General features: G+C 30.9%; 3 protein-coding genes across 3 annotated transcripts; 2 read left to right on the forward strand and 1 right to left on the reverse strand.

The window, feature by feature from the left end:
- Positions 1 to 70: 70 nt before the first annotated feature.
- Positions 71 to 2848, reverse strand: LOC124948127 (anther-specific proline-rich protein APG-like). Its single transcript, XM_047491293.1, has 4 exons — positions 2821 to 2848; positions 2438 to 2726; positions 2046 to 2322; positions 71 to 1972 (listed from the first exon to the last, which is right to left on the reverse strand). Exons 2-4 carry the CDS (start codon positions 2459 to 2461, stop codon positions 1557 to 1559), a joined length of 717 nt encoding a protein of 238 aa, XP_047347249.1. The 5' UTR covers positions 2462 to 2726; positions 2821 to 2848; the 3' UTR covers positions 71 to 1556.
- A 1077-nt stretch (positions 2849 to 3925) lies between these two features.
- LOC124948126 (tetra-peptide repeat homeobox protein 1-like) lies at positions 3926 to 5673 on the forward strand. Its single transcript, XM_047491292.1, has 4 exons — positions 3926 to 4048; positions 4148 to 4353; positions 4431 to 4674; positions 4822 to 5673. Exons 1-4 carry the CDS (start codon positions 4034 to 4036, stop codon positions 5290 to 5292), a joined length of 936 nt encoding a protein of 311 aa, XP_047347248.1. The 5' UTR covers positions 3926 to 4033; the 3' UTR covers positions 5293 to 5673.
- A 671-nt stretch (positions 5674 to 6344) lies between these two features.
- Positions 6345 to 10062, forward strand: LOC124947874 (acyl-CoA:lysophosphatidylglycerol acyltransferase 1-like). Its single transcript, XM_047490591.1, has 6 exons — positions 6345 to 6951; positions 7699 to 7916; positions 8011 to 8225; positions 8411 to 8684; positions 8829 to 8980; positions 9059 to 10062. The coding sequence occupies exons 1-6, from the start codon at positions 6911 to 6913 to the stop codon at positions 9293 to 9295; spliced, it is 1137 nt and encodes a 378-aa protein (XP_047346547.1). The 5' UTR covers positions 6345 to 6910; the 3' UTR covers positions 9296 to 10062.
- Positions 10063 to 10859: the final 797 nt, after the last annotated feature.

The raw sequence follows: 10859 nt of genomic DNA on the forward strand, positions 1-10859 counted from the left end.
TATATAATAGCAATGCTGCAACTGCGCAATGTCATTTATGAAAAATAAAAAATAATAACGACGAATGATTTGCAATAAAAGGATAACGTCTTAATAACATAATTGTAATAAAGTTATTAAAACAAGGGGTCTCCAATTGGAGGAAAGAAAATTTCTTTAAATTAGATATCTGTCTAACTATTCCGTTTCATTTTTACATCATGATAATTATCATGATAATTACAGTTCTTCCAATCTTTCTGAAAAGTTATGCCCTTTTGTAAAATTTCAGTTACAGATAGCATATGCGTCTGTCTTCTTTAAGTTACTCTGGCGGAGCTGTATCGGGTACCATATTGGTCTTTGGTGTCAAGTTTAACGCCTATCGAGCGCGTGGTGCCGAAGTATTAATTAAATATGAGCCACCTAGAGGTTTCTAGCACTATAGTACATAGACTCGAGGAGCAAATTATTATATTGTTATTACTACTTTATAGTATCTTTGGTTCCCTTTTAATGTAAAAATAAATGAAAGATAAAAAAGTGATTACAAAAGATATAATTGCATGTATACATATAAAAGAAAAAAAAACAAACAAAACAAAACAAAATAGTTATTTAACTTGAGTATTGTTTTTTAACAAAGGTCTGAATTAAATCGACAACCAAATTACCTTCTATAAAGAAATTAAAAACTATAGTTATTCTTTAATTCTGATCAAATATAATTTTTAATGAATAATGTATATCAAGATCCGTTCTAAATCTATGCTTGGATGTGATGAGCCCTATGTTTTTATAAAAGCTTCTTCACGTCTTGAGCGTTGGTTTACAATATCGTTGATCATCGATTAGATCTTGTTTATTCTGTCCTTTAAATGGTTGCAGCTGTGGTGGTAGAAGCACCGTTACGGTTCCTCAAGAATGCATGAGAATTGTTACGTAAAAAGGTCAACCTTTCGACTTGTCTTTTTCGATACGATTCAGGTCTATCATAAAAGCTCAGTTAGGTGTGATATTTCCCACGAAGTAACTCGTTCGAAACTTCGTTCGAGGTGTAAGAAAGAGGGGCATAGGGTTTTGCTGGACACGCTATGCCATCTCATTGGCCCATTGATGTTCAACGTAACTCGTTCGATAGATGTTCCTTATACAGAATGCACCTTGGAACTTCACAGGACACTTAAGTAAAATCCAAAAGTAGAGTCATTTTGATGCCTATTTCCATAACTTTTTACGAATAAAAAGAATTTAAAAAACTCAACTTGCGATACGCATGAAGAACAAGGGCGCGTGCATTTATGTACAAAATAAGAATATTTTTCCTATTTTTTGACACGATTTTCTAACATGTAAAAGAAAATCATGTACTTTTATTTATTATATGTATAAATAAAATTTGTCCGACATCATAACAAATAAAGTAGATAAACGACTTTGAAAGATCAAATGAATATTGAATCTTTTGTAAAAATCCAAATTCTTAAAGAAGGAAAAAGGTAAAATTGGAATTTTCCACGATAAATGTAGGAAAAACGAAAGAGGTGGGAAAAAAGAGACAGTTCACGTTTGAAAAATTACCAACCGTGCCACTTGTAACGTGCATGCACTGCCACAGGTACAGGATATGGTTTAGGGACTTGATATGGCACTGCCACATGAACCGGATAAGGACGATCTACATGAACCACCTTTTCATAAGCCACTGGATAAGGTTTTGGTACTGGAACCGGAACTGCGACTGGTCTATCGACTGGAATGTGAACTGTCTTTTCGATAGGAACCGGTATTGGCCGATCTACATGGACGATTTTTTCAACATGGACTGGATATGGTTTTGGGACTGGAACGGCCACTGGCACTGCAACAGTACGATCCACCGGAACTGGTACTGGCACTGTTAAGGTCTTCGTTATAGGAACCGGAACAGGCACAGGTACAGGCTGCGGAAGCGGGTGTGCTACAGCTGGAGCTGGAATAGGCAGAGCGGCTGCTACGATGAAAATCAATAATGAAATGATCTAATTGAATTAACGAAATAACTGAAATATTGATTTTATACTGACCAACCGGATGTGCCAAAAATGGTGCCGTCGGCGATCCCGGTGCCGGTTCAAAATGTCCAGGTACAGGATGTAAAGCATCTGGAGGTGGTTCTTCATAAATTGGCGCTGGTTCTGGAGGACCATAAATTTGTCCTACGTGTTCCGAATGATCCTGTTGGAGGCCATATCCTAGACCAACGAGTCCTCTTTTGTCATGCTTCTTCGACACCGCTGGATTCCTATTATCTCGCTTTTCAACCGTAATAGCCATTCCCACAGTTAAAAGCAATGATATTTCCTGTAAAGAGATAATAATAAAGCGCAATATGTATTTTTTAGTGCCACTTAAATTTTTACATTATCCTGAATTTAAATAAATGCAATTTATGTATAATATATTACGGCAATCGTACCAATGTATATCGTATGAACTTCATGATTTCCCGCAGTAACTACTAACAGCTTGTTACTGACACCAACGTCGTAGAAAAACTGTGTTTGCTTCGGTATTGTGACCCCCATAAGTATTTATAGAACATCGCCACGCGACTCATCGCTACAGGAAGAAGAGTACATGTCGTCTTCGTGGACCTCATTGTCATATCGATCGTAGATACGATAAACTTTCGCTTCCACCTATCCTGGGCGACAGCCAAATAACGGCCTACTCCGCTTTTCTTTCATACGTGAATGGTAGCGGTTCTGAAAGAGAAAGAAACATTAGACACGTAATCCGGCATTGTCGCGCACTGGATTGCATTAAGTGTTAGAGATCGTAAGATAATGACACACATACAAGAAGATTCAATTCCTTGTTCTGTACTATGTCACCAGGGAAAGCGATGGAAGAACGTGAAATGCCTGTAATCAATTATAAGGCAAACAATTTATGTTATGTATCGCGAGGACATCTTAGATAAGATATAAATGAATTAAGAAAAATCGATGAAAATTTCTACTAGTTGTAGTGGTTGTAACACGACAAAAAAGAACGAATTTTAAAACAGTAAATGCATTGAAAAAGAAAAAGAAAAAAAAAAAAGAAAGAAAAAAAAACATCTCATTACTATCTTTGAAAAATATAATTTATCGATATTTTGCGAATATTTTATATCCATAGCCATTATCTCTGACGCAACATTTAATTGAGATTTAACAGTTATTCACTTTAACCAAGGTGTCATACGTTTGAATGGGCAAACTATTATTCGGTAATGAATAATGAATGAGCAGTAGCAACTGGAATTAGAAGTAGCTCGAACGGTAGAAAATGAAAGTTAGGAAAGTCCGCTTCCATAGACATAGTCGATGCGGAAGCACTCTGGCAACCACTTCTTGTTGCCGATGATAAAAAAACAAATTCAAGAATTATTAAGAATAAAGCAATTATATTAATCAATTAAAAATCAAAAAATACATCTTATGAATAAATGAATGAAAATATTGTACACTGCCATGCCATAAGATTAAATCATCAATCACAAATACTATTCATTTCATTAAAATACATAGAGCTTCTTACGTTAATAAAAGCATGAATGTTGTTAAATGTATCATCTATAAGAAAGATTTACTTTTTTCAATTGTCATCATTATAAATATTCACTTTACGTGATCGTATCGTTGTAGTAATTAAAAAATGAATATAAGTAGATATAAGTAACGCTTGCTAATACTTAAAGATTTCTTGTAAATTCAACTAAAAATATGAAATAAAATATTTTCTTTTTGTATAAACCACGTTCAAGCATCATTACATGTCACTAGTTTTACATGTCAAGTTGCTCTCGAAATATCCTTTAACAGGAATCAGTATTGATCTGACCACTTTCCTCTCCGGAAACACTAGAGTCGTCAATCGACAGCATCGAGTTCCCGGTCCGATCAAAGAAAGGAACACGATCTAGACTCTGATCCGGATTCATCGAACTATTAATCCGCTGATCTGAAAATATAAAAGCCTACCGACATCGCGACCTTCTGAACAGTTGCACTCCGACGCATGAACAATGTTGAAGGTTTTGGTAAGGCAACCATTAAAAAAAGATAAAGAGAAGGACGATTTGATTTTTGTAGCGCGCGAAAAATTGAGTTACTATTAACGACAATTCTTCATATTACAGTTAATCCTGACAATTCTGTGCGGTTCCGTTTTGACGGAGCAACCTACGGAAGATACGAAGCAAAGGAAACGAGGTATCCTGGGCGGTAGCGATGGATGGATCGGTATGCCGAATCCATATTCCTACGGAAACGGACAACCATGGGCAAATAATCATAATCCATGGAAAAGTATTAAATTCGCGAATATCAATTTACACCATGAAGGGTAATCACATTAATGTTACGAATATATTGGATTATTTGATATCATTATCTTACACATAGAGAAATATTTTTTGAAAGATGGAACGGATTTGGAAATTATGGAAGAGGAAGTTTCGCTTTAGCATCCGGAACGGGCCATGAACCATTAGTGAAGACACTTCCTGTATATATAACGAAACATGTGGTCTTGGAAAAACCAGTTCCGGTTCCGGAACCAGTTTACATAGAGAAACCATATCATATACCGGTAGAAAAGGTGATTCCGGTACCGATCGAGAAAATTATTCACAAACCGATACCTGTACCTGTACCAGTTCCACAGGTAATGATTAAAAGATTCTAAAAAAAAAAAATAACGATAATAAATATAATTATATTAAATAAATACGAATTTAAACTACGTAAAAAGAAAATATTGTATGATAGATCTGAAATGAACGAAAGAGAAAATAAACGTGTAATTTCATAGGCAGTTCCAGTTCCCGTGGAACACGCTGTACCGATACCGGTGAAACATCCCGTAGCAGTGCCAGTTCATCAGCCTTATCCAGTACCGGTGAAGCAAGGAATTCCGATACCAGTACCAGTTCCGGTTCCAGTACACTCATTGTATGCTCCGATATTACCTGGTCCAATTTACGGTAGAGGTTTTCCGGCCGGTCCCTTCTATCCGTCGTTACACGATCAAGCGCACTTTGGTCATGGTCTTGTCGGACACGGTTATGCTCATGGAGTTGGTCACGGTTTCGGTTTAGGGCATGGCTATGGTGGTCACGGCTACGGTGGTTATGGCTATGGTGGCCACGGCTATGGTAGTCACGGCCATGGAGGTCACGGCTATGGCCATGGCTATGGGTACGGACCGTATGGATACGATCACGCTCGTCATTACGGTCATGGTTTTGGCCATGAACGTAAAGAAAAACGAAGTAAAAATTAAAGTAAAATCATAATAGTAGGGACGATTTACTATTCTTAATATAATTTCAATTAAAATGTTCAACAAGTCTTAATAGTCTTAACTCTTGCAAATGCGTACCAAAGTAAAAGTTTATAAATCTACAAACGATCGCTATCGCAGGTAACATACTGCAAATGCTTGAATTCATCGCTGATGCATACTTTATGTGATCTCAAGGATGCAACATTTCCGAACTTGACTCGACTACGCGCGATGAAATAGCGATTGAAATTAGACGACAATAATACAACCTTTCAAACTTAATAAATAATCCAATAAATTGTTAAGTAATAATAAGAACAATAAATGCTAAGATCTTATTTATATTAATGTAACATTAATCTTTTAGCATAGAATAATTCAGCGATTTATACTTTAAAAAGATAATTATAAATACGAACATGAGAAAATTACACGTGAAAATAATAATAATATAAGTCATTGTGCATAAAGAAAAAAAAAACAAAAAAAAAGAAAGTTGTTACTTATTATGAAGCGTTTAATAAATGTTTGACTTAAAATTATTTGACTTGACGATATTACGAAACGATATTACAAAAATTTCGTTTTAACGATCGGTTTTGTTTTTCCTTTTTACATGCAATACCACATACGTTATTATATACGATCTATTCCTTATGGATAACGCATTAGCAAAATGTTTTATATTTTTAAATGATTTTAAACAGCTTCATTTACCTTTTGAATTATTATTTATGACAGTATATGAAAATGGAAATAAAATAAACGATCATTGAGTCGAGCCAAATCCAGTCAAATCAAGTGCAATTGAGGATTGTTTGATTCATTTCTTCTTACCTATGATTGGCCCGCCTATACACATTCCTCTACATCTCTTACTGACTATGCTATTGGAAGCGCTATTCCGATTGGTTGTGATTAATAACACGTACGTAAGATATAACGAATCCTATTGGTGGAATGTGTGAATTGAATCGTCCTATAGAAATCAAAACGACCAATCTGCAAAGTGCAAATCTTGAAACTACTTAAAATTGTTAGAAAATGTTACCGCTGGAATGAAAACTAAAGGAATAACGTACTATTACAATTTTTTTCTAACTTGTATAATTCGAAATATCATTCTATATTTGCAATATGCTAAAAGTAAATCCCATAATTGATACTTATATATTGTCAATAAAGGTTGATAGCAATTGTTCTGTGTCATATCTAATAATGAGATATGTATTTCAAGTAGCAAAAGTAGTGACACATGGTGTATTCTTTGCAAAAGCGCCGCGTATATGTCAGCTGACAGAAAAACTATTAAATTCTTAGTTTTTTCATTTCTTCCCCAGTTAAGAAATCGTTAACCAAAATCAATGGTGAAAGCATCTTTACATTGTAAATGCAAAATTTTAAAACGCTAACGAATATTGATCAAAATTTGTTTAAAAAATATAATTTCAATTATTAATGAACAGTTCGCCCATTTTTGTATATGTTAATGTGTCATCTAAGATAATGATTCTATATTATATAATTTCCTTCTAAAGAGATGCTATAATGTTGATGAATAAAAGGTGAATGAGATATATTCGATCTCATATAACGAGTGGCGTCTTAAAAAAAAATGACTGACTCTTCAGCCTCCGGCGTATCTGCCATTATAAGGTAAATTAAAAGTACCTTTAGTGACAGCTTTTTTTCATTATTTACATGAATATCAGCAAATAAAACATTTATCGATTATTTATTTTCTATATCAATATAGTTATTATAATCCTTTTCATTGAACATGTTCTTAACCTTCAAATTAATACACGTTTTGATGAAAGATTTTGAATGATACTTAATGAACTAGTTTATTTTTCTTTTGATTCACATTTAAATTATTTTAAATTATAATTTTAAAATTAAACAATATAAATTAAAAAGTAAATACGCTAATGAAATAATTGAAAAATAACTGAAATATTTTATGAAAAATTACATTAATTCTTTTTCATTATTTTACATGACAAATTGTACGTATAACGAAATATAATATTGTTTCTATTACAAGTGTTACACCTAATAAAAGTATATACAAATTTGCTGACAAATATAAAACTCATGTTATTTAACTATAAAAAGTTTCATATTATTTCAATAAAAATTATAAACTATAACTTATTATATTACCTTATCTGATTATATAAATTGATAATCTTAAATTATATGTATATCTCGTTAAATTAATAGTATATTTGATTAATTGTTTCAATTGTACATTTGGTTATGTCCAAAGTACTAATATAATTTGCGATATTTCATATATATATATAAAAGTTTAAGCATAATTCAGTATTAATCTCTCTACATACGTATATTTTAAATTATTTATATTTATATGCTAAAATATATTTTTTTTTTTTACAGGATAATTAACAATGTAGTGACATTTGTAAAGTGTATTACACGAACAGGCTTTGTAATATTAAATAATATCTATTGTATACCTACGTATATAGTATGGATGACTCTGTTGTATCCTGTGAAAGTATATCAACCACAAGTATATTGGCGAATAGAGGGCCTTTTTTTTCATTGGTTACTAGCCATGGTTTCTATGTGGACTTGGTCAGCTGGTTATGATAGTAAGTTGTAAAAACAATTATAATATAAAATGATAGAATTATACATTGAACAATCTCCTTGTGTCACTGTTAAAAATAAACATTTATTTTATAGTAATAGAACAAGGCGATGATATAGAGAAGATTATTAGTGAAAGAACACTTGTTATAGTAAATCATCAGAGTACTGGGGACGTTCCTATGTTAATGACAACATTTAATGCAAAACCAAATGTATTGCCCAATTTAATGTGGATTATGGATAGAATATTTAAGTTCACTAACTTTGGCATAGTTTCTATTTTACATCATGACTTTTTTATAATTTCTGTAAGTTGAATATATTTTCCCTATTTCTTCTCGTAATGCATATCATTATATAGTTTGAAAAATTTAGATCACTCTTTTTTATTTTCTATATATTTTCATTTGTATTTAATCCTGTAACATAAAATGGATTTAATTATTATTTTATTAATTTATTAAAAGAATTTATTTTCTACTTTATGTATCAGGGTCGTAAACGAAGAGACGAAAGCTTAAGACAATTAGAAAAACATCTAAAAGAATCATACATAGGACTTAATAGAAAATGGTTAATTCTATTTCCTGAAGGAGGTTTCTTATGTAAACGTCGTGAAACATCACAAAAATATGCTAAAAAAAATAATTTGCCCATCCTAGAGAATGTGAGTTTACCTAGAGTAGGTGCAATGCAAATAATATTTAACACTATCGGTCCAACGGAAGATGATATGGTGCAACATGACCACTTAGACAACAGAGCAAGTAATGTATTTCGTTTGAATTTATATTACTTTTTTGATACTTATACTTTTATATATACTTTTATTCGTCTGTGGCAACGTATGAAACAAATAAAACAAAAAAAAAAAAAAAACAGAAAAAGGATTTCATGAATTTTTCATACAGGCACGGCAATAAAACCAGCTGAAATCACCTGGGTTCTTGATATAACAATAGCATATCCTCAGGGTAAACCTATTGATTTACCTACAATTATAACTGGTTCAAGATCACCTTGCGAAACGTTCTTGTTTTATCGACTTTATCCTAGTAAAATGGTAAGATATTATGTATTTAATAATAATATATATGTATATAAAAATTTTTTATTTTATTCATTATAAAAAAACTCGTAGGTTCCACGTGAACCAGAGCTATTGTCTAAGTGGTTATATGATAGATGGGTAGAAAAAGAATTGCTTTTGGAAAATTTTTATAAACATGGCGCATTTCTTGGTACACATGACACAGCTGCAAAGGGTTCAAAAATCCAACAGGATCCATTAAGATTCCTAGTCATTCATTTATTTTTTATAACATCTAGTTATATACATTATAGTATGTTTCAGTATATATTATCCTGCTTTTGGTAAGGTATATGCTATTTAAGAATAGCATTAAAATTTTAGGATAATTGTAACACAAAAAGTGGATTATTCCTGCCTTAAACAATATTAACATTTATTACAATAAAATAACGAGTGTATGGATTGTCAATTCCAATTGAACTATTTACAATTTAGATACATTTTAATGGTTAATGCCACTTTTTCATTTAAAACAATAAAATATTTGATTTAGCACGCGTATAATTATTTGCTTAAAAAGGGATTAGTCAGAAACAATTTTCTAAATATTAATGCGGACATGGCGTTTGAAATTTTTTCAAGTAAGTTGTTTTTATCTTTAAATTAATTTTCTTTCATCAAAAGGTAACTATTTTATACAGATAAATCATATATGTATGTGCGTGTGTGTATGTGTGCGCGTGCGTACGTATGTATGTGTATACATATATATATATCTTCATATATATCTTCATATATATATCATATATATATATCTTCACATACATATTATTCTTGTTATATCTTATACAGAGTCATCACATAATATTTTTCATAAAGTAAATAATTATTTGCAATAATATAATTTCTTGATACAACTTGTAAAAATCCTTACATTTTGATAACTAGTTATTAATATGTAGTTACCATTAATTTAGTATAAAAATTTATTTATTTTATGTAAGTGCAAATACAGGAGCATTTATTGAATACTTATTTGACACACATATCTTATAATTACACAGAAACTAGATCTGCATTTTCTTAATTATAATAAATTATAAAACTAGTGCATTGCTTTTATATATATATATATATATATATATATATATATATATATATATATATATATATATATATTATTTTTAATCCATAATATATAGCACATGTTATGTAGAGTATCAATTTTAAGGATTTAGCAATCAATCTCAAGACAAATTTTTTTTCTGCATTCTGTATAAAGCGCAAGTGTGTTGACACTTTATAAAGTGTTTAAAATCTTAACATTTTAAGCGATTTTATTATATCTTGCATGCATGTTTCATAATAGTTTGTTATACATCAATTGTGAAATCTAATAACTTAATGTTATTACCTTTATAAAAACAGTAATATTTCACTATTTGAAATATGCTTCTACACATTGTTCACTCTTTCGTCATATGTAATAAGAAAGGAATACTTTTAAAGTATAATTATAGCAAAATTTTCTAAATGATGGTATTAAAAATCAATAAATTTGGAATCTTATTGTTATATTGAATTGAGTGTGACATTTAATTAATTATGTTAAATTTTCATGAAATTGGAAATAGTGTTACTTTGAATTTATTACACTTTATAAACAGGTGTAATAAAATTAACAAAATGGTATTATAAAGTTAACAAAAAGATATATTTAAACTCGGTCGTGCCTTGCTCTTATAAACAATCTTGCTGTTAATTGTAAATAGTATTATGCAAATATTAAGCACATAACTACTATTAGGACAGCACATTATTAATTTTTAAGACATTCTTAAGACATGTCTTATTTCCTTCTTATAAAGTGATATAATGTTTATAATGTAAGTCTAATTTATAAGTTTCA

This window comes from Vespa velutina, chromosome 3 (genome assembly GCF_912470025.1).
Source record: "Vespa velutina chromosome 3, iVesVel2.1, whole genome shotgun sequence".
NCBI classification, from domain to species: Eukaryota; Metazoa; Arthropoda; class Insecta; order Hymenoptera; family Vespidae; genus Vespa; species Vespa velutina.

Coding starts and splice junctions, on each gene's coding strand:
- LOC124948126 (XM_047491292.1), top strand. Junction 4,354..4,430: donor ATCAATTTACACCATGAAGG/GTAATCACATTA, acceptor ATTTTTTGAAAG/ATGGAACGGATTTGGAAATT. Junction 4,675..4,821: donor TACCTGTACCAGTTCCACAG/GTAATGATTAAA, acceptor GTAATTTCATAG/GCAGTTCCAGTTCCCGTGGA.
- LOC124947874 (XM_047490591.1), top strand. CDS start 6,911: ATGACTGACTCTTCAGCCTCCGGCGTATCTGCCATTATAAG. Junction 6,952..7,698: donor GGCGTATCTGCCATTATAAG/GTAAATTAAAAG, acceptor TTTTTTTTACAG/GATAATTAACAATGTAGTGA. Junction 8,226..8,410: donor ATGACTTTTTTATAATTTCT/GTAAGTTGAATA, acceptor TTTATGTATCAG/GGTCGTAAACGAAGAGACGA.
- LOC124948127 (XM_047491293.1), bottom strand. CDS start 2,461: ATGAAGTTCATACGATATACATTG. Junction 2,323..2,437: donor AGTTCATACGATATACATTG/GTACGATTGCCG, acceptor ATCTCTTTACAG/GAAATATCATTGCTTTTAAC. Junction 1,973..2,045: donor ATTTTTGGCACATCCGGTTG/GTCAGTATAAAA, acceptor TTTTCATCGTAG/CAGCCGCTCTGCCTATTCCA.